The 17,175-nt window shown below is 41.9% G+C and overlaps 1 protein-coding gene across 4 annotated transcripts in view; it reads right to left on the reverse strand.

Moving 5' to 3' along the window:
* Positions 1 to 17,175, reverse strand: part of Aff3 (AF4/FMR2 family member 3) — a 463,220-nt gene that overhangs the window by 227,774 nt on the left and 218,271 nt on the right. For all 4 annotated transcript variants that reach the window (XM_026785525.1, XM_013351073.2, XM_026785526.1 and 1 more), the window contains one exon: positions 1,475 to 1,522. In XM_026785525.1, coding sequence (XP_026641326.1) covers positions 1,475 to 1,522 — 48 coding nt within the window. The remainder of the gene's footprint in view (positions 1 to 1,474; positions 1,523 to 17,175) is intronic.

Genomic DNA, 17,175 nt, shown 5'->3' on the forward strand with positions numbered 1-17,175 from the left:
TAACTTTCTGATGTGTAAATTATGTACATCTTTCTTTCAAGTCCTGTCTACAGGTAAGAACAAAAAGGCCAGGGCTGAGCAGGAGAGCGCACAGCCCTGTTTTCCCAGCAATTGGGCAGAGGAGGAAGAACCGTGGATTCCAGGCTGTTCCGGGAGACCCCGTCAGGAGAGCAAGGAGGAAGACAAAAGGGAGAAGGGATGATAAATGACAAATTTCTCCAGAACGAACCAAAGATGATATACGGAGGCATGTCAAATGACAAAGGGGGAGAGTGGTAGACAAACACAGACAATACAACCAACCAAAGGAGTGTGGAGTCTTTAGCCCCAACAAGAGGAAAACAGGAGGTTTATCAGCATCGTATACTATCCACTGTTTAATCGGAAACAAAACAGGCAATAAGGATTTTTAAAAATAAAATATGGACTCAATATAATTAAAGGTCAGAAATGAAGCTTCATGTTTTAAGAAATAGTTTTCTTCAGAGGAAAAAATCATTATGAATTTTAAAAAATACTAATTTTCATTATTCTGACCACCTTGGGAATTTAGAAAGATTTATTTGTGAAGTAACACTTTTCGGGAAGAAAAATATCCATTTTTGAGAACAGTACGGGAAGGTATGAAATGTAAGTCAAATAATTATATAATACTACTGTAGTGTGTTGGTAATTCGTGAAGAAACACACAGGATGTCCAAAAGGTAGAAACATGTTAATGTTCTCCTCTTTACAGGAAATGACTACCCCATCTAGCGTAATTTATTTTGGTGTTTTGCCCAGTGTGATATCAGATTTCTAAGAACTGTAAATTTTTAGGTGATTTCCCCTGAAAAAAAAATACAAATGAAGTAAAACTACGGGTTGATGGCAGCTTCTTGATTATGAGTTGGAACACTCGGGAAAACATAAACACCGTGCAAAAGCCCAGCCTGTCCGTCTGTATGTGAAACTGGCTTGAGGAAGGCAGTGGGAAGGATGGGCAAAGTGAGCACCAAAGAAATTAATAATGTGCAACACACATAGAGATACATCCCAGAAATATATTTGCACTATCTTAGGTCAGGCGCTCTGATTCTAATGAAGCTCAGGTGAACAATCACAAGGCAGCCCCGGCCTGACTCAGAACGTAGCACTAAAGGTTGCGCGGGTGATAAATGGGTGCATACAGATGTGAGTCCTGCTATATTTTTCATCTAACATCTGGGTTGGGGTTTTTTTGTTTTTGTTTTTTTGATCATCTAGCTGATCACTTCAGTGTCACCTCAAAGCAACAGGCCTGAGTGAGCTCCTAGAACCCTGAAAGGAATGGCCACTCCAGGAGGTGTAACTCAGGTGACTCAGATGAGCGTCCTCAGACCAGGTAAACATCAAACAACAAACCATGAAGGAGTCCTGTGGCCACAGGACTTCCTTCTGTTGGAAACCTGTGCGTGGCTGACACACTGATACGATTTTAAAAGGGTACCCTTACCCGAATTATTTCTTCCACACAGCTGTTGCTCTCTCCAGATCTACTCTCCTGAAAGCAAAGGAAAAATAAATTAGTCTTGATCGAACGGAAGGATGGCCACAAAGAGGATGACAAGCAAATTTTCAAGTTAGTGGGGCTGGAGGGCAGGGGAGTAGGCAATCTTGGCCTAAGGGAAGGTTGAAGGCAGGGAGTGCTGATGAGGAGTTTGCCTGCATGGCCAATGCTCACTGGGCAGTTCCCATTGTGCCCGCTTCCCCTTTCTTGGCAGGCAGAGCCATATACATATGCATGTCCTCAGACTCTGCTCAGAGCTCTCCCACTATGTTCATGTAAGTGGGGAAGTTCCTAGAAACACACACAAAGCTCCACAGTTCTGAGAGCCATCCACCCTGGGCTTCATTCAAGTGTGGAAATCACTGACTTTACCACAGAGCAGATCCAGTCTACCCGTGAAATACACGCCATGGACCAGATGGGTATGGTGGTTACCACAGCTTAAACAGAAGCCTAGTTCTTCACAGCCCTCAAATCCTACCTCTGAGAGGCAGGGTGAGTCTAAAACTAAATACCAAATGAGAGCAGCCACAATCCTCTGGGCACTGCCAAGTACGCTGGTGTCGGATCTCACCAGAGCCACTTGCTCTGCTGTCACGCTTGTACTGTAGGCAGCTCCGAGGTGGTGGCCTCGGGTCACAGCTGATTGGAGAAAACGTTAAGCTCCATAGACTCTTGTTTAGTTACCGCTGGTTACACAGCCAAGAGCAGAGGACGTGGTTTTATGGGAACATAAAAGCAATGAGCATCTACTGTTGGGTGTGCAGCCTGTGGTCCCAGGGAAGTCATTCTGCGGGTCCTGTAATTCAAGGGTGCCAACCACAGCATAGTGTGACATACCAGAATGGGACATTTTTGTGCTCTGTCAATCAAACTCACTGCCCTTTCTTCACAACTCCTTTTCCTCCAGGAACGCCATCTGTGCCTTCTGTAGTTTCTGTAGCTAATTCTGAAGCATCCGTTGGGTCATAGCTCACCCACAGTTTCCTCGAAGTAGATATACTTGACCCTGGCGTTCTCAGTATATGCCCTGTCTCATCGTAGCCTCCTCACAACCGCAATTCAATACCCGGAGCTATCCCCCAATTAAGAACACACCCCATGTGCAAAGTCTCTGTGTCACTCCAAACTGGGTATATACTGTCTGTACTATGCATGTCAGCTGATGTCAACCTAAGGAAGGAATGAATGCATTTCCTTTCTGTGGTCCTCTTATTTAAACTTGTCTTTTGTGAAACAGTCTTCCTACACAGCCGAGGCTACTCTGAAATCTAGCATCTGCCTGCCTCTACCTCCCAAGTTCTGCGTATTATATTCATTACCGCACCAGGACACTTCCTGATCTTCTGAGGTACATGAATGTACTTCATCAGAATCTACTTACTCTACAGAGATGGATGCCGCCTCACTTCTGGTCAGCATGTTAGATGTGAAAAAGTCTCACAGGTGACTCCAACTTCCTCTGACATAGGATTAATGATTTGTCTGCCTCTGCCAACTGAGGCCCAAGAAATTGACATGACTTTGAAAAAAAAAAGCCCATAAATTACCACAGCATAGACTAGAGTGTAGGATGCCTGACGTCGAGCTGTAGGAATTCTAATTGACAGATGCTCCCCAATCGTAAGCACTGTCCTTGAAATAAGCCAACTTTCACAGCAGGCATAGGCTAATTTGTTTGAGAAACAGAAGCTTGTGGGTAAGAGCACCAACGGCTACATAGAAAAGTCTCCGTCAGGCCAGGGTTTCGTGGGCCCATGCAATGGCCCCTCTGGTGTGTAATGGGAAGAATTAGTGGTCTCAGTTGGAAATTTTATCTTCAAACCCACAACCATTTCCCTTACATTCCAGTCTCCAACTGCTCTTCCGAGAGGACACGGTGACAATACAAACACTAAACTCTCAATATCCTTCCTATTTTCTACCTTAGAAACAATTAGAAGGGAAAATGTGGTCTCACATGACCCAGGTACTACAACAACTTACTGAAAACACTTCAAATTACACTTCAGGTTAAAGTCCTTAACGAAGCCTCCTCTGAAGGCAGAAACAGATCAAGAGACAGGAAGTCTGCTGTGATATGGTTTTCTAGAGATGTCAGAGAAGCCACGCCCACGAAGTCTCATCAACATGGCTGCCTACACAAGACCTGTACAAGAACCGCAGTGACAGACAGGCTAACATGGAAGAGGAAGTCTCGTGGGGTCTTCACCCTAGACAGAGAACTGCAGGGACTAGGAATGCTAAAGTAGGAGAAATAGTCGTCCCCGGAGAAGAGCACACCAGTTGGTGATCTCATACAAGTGGTCATCCCTGAAGGCATATACATACAAATAGCATCATATGGATTGAGCAGGTCATATTTATATGTTTAGGAATACACACACACACACATTAAAGAATTAGCAGCAATAAATTTGAGAGAGAGCAAGGGATGTAAGGAAAGGGTTAAAGATAGGAAAAAAAAGGGGGAAACAATATAATTATATTTTAATTTAAAAAAAAATGAAAAAGTAGCCAGGCGGTGGTGGCGCACGCCTTTAATCCCAGCACTCGGGAGGCAGAGGCAGGCGGATCTCTGTGAGTTCGAGACTAGCCTGGTCTACAGAGCTAGTTCCAGGACAGGCTCCAAAACCACAGAGAAACCCAGTCTCGAAAAACCAAAAGAAAAAAGAAAAAAAAAAAGAAAAGAAAAAGTTCTCTGAAAATAAAATTTTAATTTCCCTCGCCATGATGTATGTAGGGGACCAACTGCTCTTCCAATGATGTTCCCTACTGACCTCTAAGTTCTCACTGCCTTACTTTAGGAAGGGCACACAAAGAGAAACGTGTAGCGGATGCCCTGTGGAGCACTTCTGTCCCCAATGGCGATGGACTACATAGGATTATGACATTGGTTCACCTTAACAGCAGTGCAAACCAGGATAGACACAGCTGACCAGCAAGAGAAGGTACCAAAGTGAGGACCAGACAATGGGCTTCCAGTGTCTGTCTGAAGAAGTCCCACTCTCGAGTCAGAGCCTGAATAATCTGAGCAGAGTGACCCCCTTGTGTCTTCTGTGCAACAGTTCTCCTGAAAACTCAAGAAGGGTACCTCAAAAGAAGTACTCTACTGGCTTGGATCTTCAGGGCTCCAGAGACACTGGGGTGGACCCATGGGGCACAATATCGAAGCAAGTCTGATTCAAAAGGCACCCAGGAGTTCGTTCCGGCAAAATCAATGAGTTTGACAGGGAAATTATCATCCACAGAAGTAAAGGGCTCCTCTATTCAAAATCAGCACGGCAGCAAGAGGCAGCCAAGGCAGGAACCACACATGCCTTCAGCAGCCTCCTACTGACTTTTCTATTCCAGGCGAATGTCCTATGCTCACTCCTGGGGCTGTCTATAGTGGAGCTGAGGTTCATGTTTCAAGTGGGGAAATGGAAGGATTCTGATAACATTTAGGTCAATTTCTTCATCTTTTTGATGCTACACATTATTCAACACTTAGCCATGGCCTATCGTCAACTAACCTCCACATTATATACAAAGGGAAGGGAAATCGGAGAGGGAAAGGAAGAGTCAAAAGCCACTGTCCTTCCTAGCCAGTAAAACATACAGGAAGGGTATATATCCTCAGAAATGGGACCATGAAATTCCACTCAGCCTTTTCCAAATGCAGAGAAGGGGTAGGACGGGGAGTAGGAGAGGGAAAGGGACAGAAAAGCTTTCTGCCTTTTGGGGGATCTTTCTCAAGTCTGAGTTCTACTATTGTGTGCTTTGATTATATTTACAGTGTGAAAACTTTCTCTGTTTATGAGCAAGGCTAAAACGTGCATGTAATTTACATCTCCAAAATTGTGTTTGCATTTTTCCCAATAAAATCAGTGCTTCCCTTGGAAAGGTACCCACTGAGAAAGAGGCTGCACAATGTAAATTTTAATTACTCGGTATTTTTTGTTGTTGTTGTTGAGGTTTTGTGGCTGTTGTCTCATGCTGAGTTGCTGTGCTGTTGCCCCGTATTTACTGTGACTCTGATGAACCCCCCTTCATTTTTCTATCATTACATTCTGAAATCTGTCAAAACAGTCTCACCTCATTGAAACTCCAACTAAACTTCAATTAAAAGCCAGCATCCCTGGCCGATTCTCCTCCGCAGCCTTGGTTGTTACATGCCATCCCTGAATCATACAGCTCTCTCACACTGCACAGCCTGCCAGGGAAACGCGAGGACTGAAGTTCTGGGAAAGGAGATCTCAAGAGGCAGCCAGCAGCACCGTGTCCCTGACAGCCCACGGCCTTAATTACCATGCCAAGCACAGCGCGCTGGAAGGAGCAAGGCTTAAGGAGAAAAGGCTCCATCAAATCAGGGTGAAATGGCATTTCATGGCAGAGGAGATGAGCTGCACACAGGACACATTTTAAAAACAGTTTAACTCTTCATCAGACACATTGCAAGGAAAAACCTCACCACGTCTCTGACAGCAAATCCTCAAAAGACCCTTGAACATTTAGACATTGTTTATAACACACACACACACACACACACACACACACACACACACACACACCTAAATATTCCTACAGGACAATTTGAAAAAATCTTACTACTTTTCATTTACAAAAAACCTGAGACAAAGAAACTGGGTATTCTATCAACGCTATTAAAAAAAAAAAATCCTGAAGATCTAAGCTAACACCAGGAAATACCGCAACTCTGTGGGAGGCCTCATTTCTAAGATTAAGTCCTGGTGTAGCCCTTGCTCTGAGTACAAGATGACTGTGACCAATGAGGCAGATGACCCACGGTCTCTCAGATTTTGCTTCTCTCCGCCTATCCTGACATGCCACCATCCAGGGCTTTACTCTGCTACCCTGTATCTGAAGCTGGAGAGCCAGTTTCATCTCCCCTGCTCAGCCTCCTAACCTCACCTGTGCTGCTCACCCATGTCCCTTCTGCTCTGCCATTTCCATGCAGCTCAGCCTCAGGAATCTTACCTAGTGTCACCACCAGCAGTGAGACATCCAGGCGCTCAGAGAGAGACAAGCAACCGCAAGATAAAAGGGGCAGAATAAAGGGCGATCATAAGAGGTAAAAAGAGCAACAGTGGAATTATTACCAACTGAAGGGCAGATTGCAGAGTCCAGGGGTTCACTGCAGTATGAGGAAGAGACAGAGCACAAGCAGACCATCAGAGTAAGACAGTTTAGGAAAGAGGGAAAGAAGCAGGCCTCTCACGGTTGGAGATCCTCAACCCACCCCTGCTTTTCCCTAACAAACTAAGGGAACTACCAACCAAAAATAAAAATAAACTCATCTGAAAGGAAACAAAACGTTTGAACAAAAAAAAAATCACATAAGTCTAAAATGATAGATACAACAAACATAGAAAGAACACAAGTAAATAAAAACACATGAAATTGGAAACTTTTTGAAAAAAAAAACTCATTTATGAAATTAGCACTTGGACTTAAGAGGCCTGAGGCAACAAGTAACATAAAAAGTCACCTTCCAGCCAGGTAACTGAAGTATTTCGAAAGTTTTTCTCTTTCATGTAGAAATTTTTAGAAAGCAATGCAATTTATTTTTATTAAATTAGAAAGGAAGGGAAGTCTCAATCTCACATGAAAATAAATACAAAACCCCTAATACATTATTAACACATATCACTCCACAAAACATTAGAACTAATGGTATGTACTCCAGGAATGCAACAGGAGTTTAACATTTAATTTTAGGGACCTTTGAAAGTATCTTATCCCAGGGCAAATAAGTAAAACTGTGGTCAGCTAAGCCTGCTGAATTCTTAATCATATACTTGGTAAAACTTACAATGGTTTACTTTTGTTCTTAAAAATGGCAACTGACAAAATGGAAACCAGTGTGGAGGGTCCTCAAAAGGCTGAAAATCGATCTACAACAAGATCAAACTATACAACTCTTGGGCCACATGGTCAAAGGACTGGATACTACAGTGACACTTGCTCATCCATGCTCACGGCTGCTCTACTCACAGTAGCCAGAACTTAGAAACAGCCCAGATGTCCATCAGCTGATGAGTGGATAATGAAAAGTGGTACTTTTATACAATGGAGTATTATCCAGTTGTTAAGAAAAATAAAATTAGGAAGTTTTCAGGTAAATGGGTAAGAGCTAGAAAACAATTATCCTGAGAGAGGTAGCCCCGAACTTCCCACACCAAATATTGCATATTTTCTCTTTTAGTTGATGTTAGCGTTTAGACTTTAGATATGTGTGTTCCAACTAAAACAACTGAGAAGGTTAGGTAGCTAGTCAGAGACGAGGGTAGGGGTCTCTAGTTCTTCTTCCCAAGAAAGGAGAAATAAAACAAGGTATTATAAAGAGACAAAGGGGAAAGTAGATGAGGAGGGTTAAGTGCAAAGAGTAAAGGAGAGAATACGGGAAGAGCCAACCAACATCAAAGAATTTTAAAAACCATACAAAAAAAAACCCTACAACTGTAAAAGCTTTCTAAGAAATATACACATATGAAGGGAATTTAAATAATGGGAAAGAATGATGCCAGCTAGACATCTTATGACGTCAAGTAAAACAACCCCCCTGCAAGGAATGTATTGCATATTGTTGAGTCACTGATCAAATGGGTCCCATAGACTACTCCCCCAAGTCAAAAGCTATTGCCAAGGTTATAGATCATCCTTCACTATCTGTTAGTAAGATCCTACTGCTGAAGACAGCACTTACTATGACACTGAACACGGAGAAAGTGAGTTAATACACAACTAGAAGCTTTACTCCAACTGACTAGCATTCATGGTGCTAGAAGGTACTTTGCATACTAACAGAAGAAAAAAAGTAATCATCGATATCATTCAGCTACAAACTGAGACCTACAGTGACTGGCCTGCAAGATTTACAGGCCCAACAGTGGCACAAATGTTATGAAGGTAACCAAGCACCCTTTGAATGGATTTAAGGCATGCTCCATGAGATGGAACGCATACCTATCACTGCTAATGAGGTCAAGAACCTGAGACTATTATCCCTAGGGGAAAACCTACTGTTTTCCTATTCTCCTAAATGCACATAGCAGCAAAATGAAATATCAACATTTCCACAGATCAGTGCATTGCTAAACCCTGGACAAAGAAGCTTCCTCTTGCAGGAAATGTAGTTCACACAGATGTACAACTAGACAATGTGCAAAGAATGAAGGCTCTGGAGCACCCAACCTTAAGTGAGGCTCTTTATCAAAGCCCTCCCATCAAAGCTTAAGGACCTATATAAAAGGGGATGTGGAACGATTGTAAGAACCTGAGTTGAGGCTGACTCCAAGAAAACAGTGTCTTCCAGACACAGGACTGATGCAATTATGAACTCAGAGACAGTAACAGTATGCACAAGGCCTGCACACAATCAGATGAGAAAAAGTCTCAGCAAGGAAAATGGGGGTATGGACACAAAGTCCCTCCCATAATCAAAAAAGCTATTTTTTGATTGTTACCTGTGAGGAATGCTTTCTCTAATGGAGTGGCATTGGGTATATCTACCACACTTTAGGGCATGCCCCCACTCTAAGGAATAGGTGGCCAATACAAAACAAACCCAATGGGGTTGTGTGTGTGTGTACGTGTGCACTTTTTATTGTTGTTGTTTGTCTTACTGAGTTTTTGTTTGGGTTTTGATCTTTGTTTTGAGAGAGGAGAAAGAGACCATGAGCACTGAACATAAAGTTGGGTAAGGAGAAAGGATCTGGGAGAAGATGGGAGAGAGAAAAGTATATGACCAAAACATACTGCATGTAAGATACTTTTTTTTTAACAAACAAAGCTCAATGGTGCTTTTGTGTAATAGTATGAACAATTTTAAACTATGAAAATCTCATGTACTATACAAAGAAAAATAAGTGAGGATTAACTTTAACAAGAAAGAACTAACGTATGCACAAGAAAAAACTTAGGGAATCCACTGAGAGACTGAAAAATCATACCTGATAGATGCAAATACCTTTGGACTCTAACACATAATGTGAAACCAAATAAATAGAAGGAGAAGAAAAATAAAACCAACTACATTAGTTTAGAAAGATATAGCTAGACATAGTGACTCATCGCTGTAATCCCATACTTCAAAGGAGTATTGTCACAAGTTCAAGGCCAGCCTGGCAGAGTTGGGAAAGCCAAACACTATTTTAAAGTGTGCTACCAAGCAGCATCAGAGTATTACTTACAGTGCACAAGTCACTCACATTTAGTTATAGAATATTCCCATCATTCCAAAGGAAACACTCCCACAACAAACAGCATTGTTTTAATGTTTTATTATACTAACAAATACATTATAAACATTAGTAATCCAACAATCAGAAATTCAAAATGCTTTCATTTTTTGATATGATGTCATAAGTCGAGAATTCCGCATTAAACCTTATGTAGGATCCAAGTATGTGCACAAAAATCACTTAAAATGTCAGGCTATGTATGTGAGTTTTATTTGAAAACGTAAATGTATTTCATATTTAGACGTGAAAAATGTCCCCCAAACATCTTGCAGACATTAGAAATTTTAAGACATCTGAACTCTGCAACACTTCTGGTCTGTTATATTTTGGGCAAGGGAGAATCAACCTATACTACCCTTTAATGAAAAGAATAAAACAAAGAAACAGTCTGGACTTCACAAACAGTCTATGCTTATATAGCAAGTTACAGATACTCTACCTCTCATTGTGTTCAGAACCAGGCTCTAGCAAAGCACTTGGTACAACCTCAAGGGTACTTACTATATGATACCTGTTGAATGACAAAATAAGTGGCCAATATACTTATAAAGAAAGCAAGATTTTTTTTTCCAAATCACAATTTCTGGGTTCTGGGGAGATGGCTTAGTTTATAAAGTATTTAACACAAGCATGAAGACATGAGATTGCATCCCCATTTTACATGTAAAAGGTCAAGCGCAGTGGCATGCTTCATAACCCTGGTGCAGGAGTGTGGGAGAGGCAGACAATCTCCAGAAGTCACTGGCTAGTCATAGTGTAGTCCATCAGTGAGCTCTGGGCTCAGCTAGTGAGCCTGTCTTCACAAATAAAATGGAGAGTGACAGAAGAAGAAACTATCCCATGACAACCTTTGGTTTCTACATGTGTGCATACATCTATCTATATGCACATATAAAAATGCACTCATATAAACACTATACGTGGACAAATAAAATAATAACAAATACCACGAAAAATTAAAGTTCTGAATATTGTAAAAAAACAAACAAACAAAACCTGGGCGGTCATCTGTATCATGAGAGATGTCTTCACTTTCCTGAAAACAGTAACAAATGATGGCTGCCTTAAATCTTAATTCTTAGAATATCAACATTTATTTACTTCATTAAAATTAAACTTATACCTATTAGCACATATACTACTCATAGGAACTTAATTCCCTAATTCCCACACTGGCACCCATAAATCAAACCTTTCATGAGCAAGCAATATTAGTAAAGGGTTTCTGGCTCAACCGCCCCCTTGTGAAAACTTCAATTTGAAGTATCTTGAACACGAGAAAGAATGTCGCAAGTGGCGATTTCCACATCACCTCTCCAATGATGCATCATGATCAAAATGCAGGTACATAAACATGTTGCATAAGATTTTCTATAGTTTTTGTGTGTAAAGTACACAGCAACCACGAATTTCACTTAGACTTAGTCTCACCCATGCAACACCATCGTACATATGAAAATATTCCAAACTTCTTTTTAAAAAAAAAACAAATTATACAATGCTTAATCCTAGTAATTTTTAGATAGAGAATCAATGATTTAATATCCCTATCAGACTCTTAGCAACAGGATCAGGTCACCCAGCTATAGTTATATTTTGATAATGAAAGCTAATGATTTCAATCAATGCATGCATGCAAGTTTAGTGGTCTATCAGTGTGTTTCCCTTTGTCAAAAGCCTATTGATGTCACGAAGAAATAAGAACCAGAGATAGTGACTTTGCATCTCGGCCACTAGTTGACATAGAGTGCTTTCCTGTGGGGCCATGTCTCAACGAAGTGGCCAGTGCTGGAAGTCAGGGTCACCTCCCACACTGCCCGGTCAACAAGGGGTAAAGAAATCACAAGGCAGTCATAAATGAACACTTGTAATCGACATCGACAAGAACATGGCAAGACCTCTCCGTTCTTTCATCTGAAATCACTCCTCCCAGAGAGAAGACCAGCAGGCTCAAGAGAGGTGACAGGACTGAGCCGTTCAACACTCCTCTCCAGGCAAGCCTTCAGGGAGACATCTGAAACGCACCATTTCCTATTTCGTGTCTTCCTGAATCTCATCCTGCCCCCAATTATCTATCTGCCTCGTGATCTAATAAAGAACAGATAATGTGCTCTTTGTGAGAGCCAGGAGCCTTGCTGGTAGCACGACTCTAAAACACATCCACTTAAAGGATAAAGAAAAATGCCCAGGAAAACACATTCAGTTATCACTGGTCATCAGAAGCACATTTTCCTTCTCCAACCATGAAATTCTAAACACAGACACTTGCAAGCTGGAAAGAGTAATCGAATGTGGCTGATGAAATTAGCCAATTAAAGAAACTTAGGACTGCTCTAATTTGTGTCCCCAGGTTAGACGGATAATCAATCCTCTTTCAGCCAGGAATGGAAGCGGCACCGTGGAGCTGTGCATTTGACAGTACAGACTGAAATCCTTATCCAAAACATTCTAACCCGCGTTTCCAATTTCAGGTTCAAGTATTGTGCTAGTTGATAAAAGCAACCTTAGGAGGAAGGTTTATTTGGCTTACATGCTATCGGTTATCAACAGGAGAGGCTAAGGCAGGAACTTGAGTCAGGAACCTGGAGTCAGGAACTGATGCAGAGACCACACAGGAATGTTGCTGGCTGGCTACTTTGTGGCTTGTTTTGTTTGCTTAATTATACAACCCAGGGCCTCCTGCCTAGGGGTGGTACCATCCTCAGTGCCCAGGGTCCTCTTAGATCAATCAATTCAAGAACATGCTCCGCAAAATTGCAAAATGGGCTGTCTGAAGGAGATAATTCCTGAGCTGACATTCCCTCTTCCCACTGACAAAACATAAACCAGTACAAAAATACATCCATGAACTATGTGACCTCAGCAGTGGAACCCACGACTAAGCATGAAGTTCACTCATGCTTTGTTTACATTAATTTTGCATGCATGTGTATATGTGCACATGTATGTGTGTCTTGTGTTTGCGTGTGGGTGCAAGTGTGTGGGGGGTGCATATGGAGGCCAGAGGACAACCCTGGATGCCATCCTCAGGAGTTCACCTCAATTGACATAGGAACTCTCAGTGGCTTGGACTTACCCAATTACACTAGACTGGCTCACCAGTAAGTTCAGGGACTCTCCTGTCCTCACCTCCCCAGCTTCGGGATTACTAGTGCATACCACCAGGACTGGCATTGTCCCTAGGTTCTCAGGACTGAGCTCTTTACCCCTGTGAAGAAGCACTTTACCGACAATCTATTTGGCCCTTACGTAGTTAATAATTTCCTATATTTTAACTGCAAGCTATCGTTGTGGAATTTTCCACTTGAGGTACCATATCATTTCTCAAAAAGTTAGGGATTCTGGAGCATTTTAAATTTTAGGGTTTTGGACAGATATAGGCCCCTATATTCTCTTTGGAGCAGTCCATTAATTTTATTTGATTATTTTTTTAAGCTAAATAAGACTCAGAGCACCCTGTCATATGCCATGGCTGCTGAGTCTTTACCTCCACTTTCCTTGACCTTCCCCAACAGGTCTCAGGTCTCTGTGATATGACAGAAGGCTCCCTCTTTCTACAGGATGTAACTATTTCTATGAATGCTCTCCAAGGAGACATGACATAAATATATGCAAAAAACAAATGAAAACCCTGCATCCAGCTGACGTGAGCAGAGGGCAAAGCCTGTAGGAGGGGAGAGTAAGAATTACTGGAAAACGAGACTGAGGAATTCACACCTCACATTGTTAATAGCTGAAAACCTGGCAGAAATCAAGTTTGGTATTCCTTATTCCTGTATCTAAATGCTTAGTATTTAACGATGCTACTTTTTGTTATTTGCAGCTTTACATTGCTGAGTCCATCACCATAGTTTTTTGCCTATTTGGGAAAGGATTTGCAGGTTACCAGTAAGAGTTCTTGAGGAGACAAAAACTTTTACCTTCTCCCTCTGATGTCTATGCACTGAGCAATTTCTGGAGACACAGTATGTGGGTCTTGTCATGAGGCAAGTTTGTTTGCTTCTGGACCATGGGTCTGCTAGGAATTAGCTGGGCATTAATCATGCATTTCCCTCTTATCTGGGCAGGCTCAGAAAGCCCCTGGAAGTGATTGCTCATCACCGAGTTTCCATGAAGAATGTCACTGGAGCAAGTCATCTTGTAGTCCTCTCTAGAAAGTCCTTTCCATCATGTCTTTCCGCCCAAAGCCTCAGGGTGAGATCTGGCAGAAGAGTTCATTCTGTCTACACAACATAACTATTTCTATAAATACAGCAATCTTTGTACCTCCGTCCTTCTTCATGTAGCTCTCATTCCACAGGAAGAAGTTACCTTTAGCAAACCAAGAGTTTGCAAAGAAACAGACATCATACCATGGCATACGACGCACGGATACCATGACAGCTTCTGTGTATATAGAAAGTGAATATGTCCTCTTTAATATCCCACTAACACCATAAGATCAGCTCCATAGTACACACAGAAAAAAAAAAGCCATTTGCGTAGGCCATCTTTCTTCTCAAGTCTTTGGCTTCTCTCTCTTTCTCTTTCTTGCAAGGGATGATAAGGCACACTGCAGCAAGAATCTTCGATCTCCAGGGGTTTGCTTCTGGACCATGTATCCAGCAACCACATTTACCCAAACCAAAAATGCTAGGTACAAAAAAAATCTAATTGTTGTCCTCCTAATGATTATGTTGCAATGATTTAACAAGAAATGAATGGCTTCTGTAAAACCAGCAAGAACAGCCGAATTAAGTCAGAAAGAGTACGTGAAAACTGTCAAGGTCCTTCTCTAACACCATGGCTTAAATGCTTAGAGAAACAAAGGTAATTCCACTATCTGCCGACCTTCCTCTCAACACAATGAGCATCGAAGAGTAAGAGGAAGTTTGGGACTTGATTTCTAGCACTGAGAAAACAATTGAATATAAGAAAGTTTCCCTTAAGGCTGAATATGGACACTGAGAAGTTAAGTGGGAGTAAAGAACTGAATGACAAGGAGTATCTAACTTATAGCCACAGGGGACAGTGGAGAAGCCTGCAGGGCAGTCTACAGAGTAAGCACGAGTGAGGCCAGCCACTGCTCAGGCAGAGTTTAGAGTGTAATTCCACAACAAAAACAGACATAGAGCAAAGCTTACTTCAATTTGCCTGGCCTTAATTGCAAAGATAAATCAGAAGGGATTTCATAGCCACTTTAAACGGCAGCTTCACCAACAAAAAAGCCAAAACGATGTCTCAAAAATACCACTGATGGCATCAAAAGGACCTGTTGATACGGTTGTTGCACCAACCATGTTTAGAGAAATATCCCTGTAGCAGGAAGATGCATCTCCACCTAATAGATGCCCAAGTTTGCTATGGGATTTCAAAGATTATACCAGAATTCGAATGGTTTAGCACACCGGAGTCTTCTCACGAGGTTCCTGGGCTGTTCCTACCTTTTCAACACTTCAACTTTCTCATTCTGTTTTTTAATTTAGTTTTTAAATTTTTTTACAGTGTTTGTGTATGTGTGTGTGTGTGTGTTTTGTGTGTGTGCATGCACATATGCAGATGCCTGAAAAGGCCAGAAGAGGGTGTCAGATTCCCTGAAGCTGGAGTAAAAGGTGGTTTGCTGTGGTTTGATCAAGGAAGATTCCTGAAATCCTGGGGACACCACCGGGGTCATTTTAGGTTCCTGTAAGTTCTCTTTTCATAATTAGAACCTCCAAAACAGACAAGTCAGGCAAACATGCAGGTTCCAGGTTCTAATCAGAAGTCAAATGAGTAGAACAGTTACAAACTCAAAGATACAAAGTCAGTTCTACCTTTAAGGATATTCTCATTGAGCTGAGGGGGCACAGCTCAGGGGGCTGCATTGCATGCCAGGACCCATGGTGGAGCCTCAACACTGAACAAAACCAGAACGTGTAATGCTGCATCTCTTCAGTCAATGCTTGTTTAAGAAAAGGTTGAAAGGCAAATTGCCAGACAGGTTGGTGAGTTATTTATTTGTAAATCCCCTAAAGAGATTACAAAGTCTCTTTTGGTAGTATCAGCACAAGAGTACTAAAGAGTTATGACAGTGTTCAATAAATTAGCTGAATTAGGTAGAGATTTGAGAGATCAGATGTGGATTGTTTTATGATGATAAGCATGGCACTCTATCACAATCCTGCTCACAGTTTTTAAATTTGAGTATTTCAGCTGCGTGCTCAGCAAATTATGAAAGATTTTATCCACAGGAGTACAATACAGTGTTTCCTCCCAACATACTGTGAAGATCAACATAACAACAACTTGCAGCAAACAAGTGGTTAAAAATCAACAGTCAGAAAAATAAAATATTTAGGCAAAATGTTTTAGGTTATTAATCCCTGTCGGGTACCTATGATATCAATATAAGGTTTGGGTGCTGGAGCTTGAGCTGTAAGCCACTCCTGGAAGGTGAAGAGACCTCTGAGCAGCAGCATGGGCCCTGCCCATCCAGAGGTTCATTCCGCTCTAGTGGAGTGAATTCGTTTTGTTGTGTGATTGGGTTATTAAAGAGCAAAGCCACACCACACGGCTGCTCATCCCGAGTAGCTGTGTCTCTTTCTGCTTGGCTGCCAAGAGCCCTGCTGAGGATACCGGTGTCATGAGGGCCACCAGCCCCCATGAGATGTTAATAAGTCTCTTTATTTTATGAAGTGCCAGGTCTCAACAATAGTGGTTATGACAAAGGACCAAAACACAGGTGGAGCCTTGTTTGCTAAGCAAGTGCACTGGTTCTCGTAGACAAGCCAGGTTCTCCTGGCTAAAGTAGCAAACACTGGGGGATCCGCATATTCTCCAGCATTGTTGATCTTCTACTGTGTGCACAGAGAAACTTCAGCTGCCCCTTTCCTAATTTCCCCTTTCCAAATCTCCCAGTTCTTATCTGTTGTTTTTGCTCTGTTTTGTGTTTTTTGGGGAAAAAAAGTAGTACTACAGGAAATCATCAGTGTTGTTGTTTTTTTTTTTTTAAATTTCCGTGTTTGCTGGAATTTACCTTTTATAATAGCATCTCCTACTCTGAACACTGTTTTGAGGTGTCCATGGACTCACTGTGGTGAAATTGAGGCTCGGAGGAAAGAAACATCAAATCAAAGCACACAGCTTCTTGCTTTTTAGCTCTTTTTGTAATTTTGGCTATAGAGAAATCAAAGTTTTCATTCAAGTGAGCCGGTGCCCCTTTTTCTCTCCCCAGAAACTGTAATGGCTATAAGCTCTACCCAGTGAAGCCAAGTCTAAAACCTTCTAGACACGCGGTCACAGCCATAAACCTTCAACTCCCACCGCACTTCTGAGCTGAGAGATGGGATTTGTTATTCTGCTAATAAACAACCTGCCAACACTTCCAACAATTAGAGCAAATGGTCCTTTTCTAGATACAGCAGAGTGTAACCTTCAACAGTT

Source organism: Microtus ochrogaster, linkage group LG2, assembly GCF_000317375.1.
Source record: "Microtus ochrogaster isolate Prairie Vole_2 linkage group LG2, MicOch1.0, whole genome shotgun sequence".
NCBI lineage: Eukaryota > Metazoa > Chordata > Mammalia > Rodentia > Cricetidae > Microtus > Microtus ochrogaster.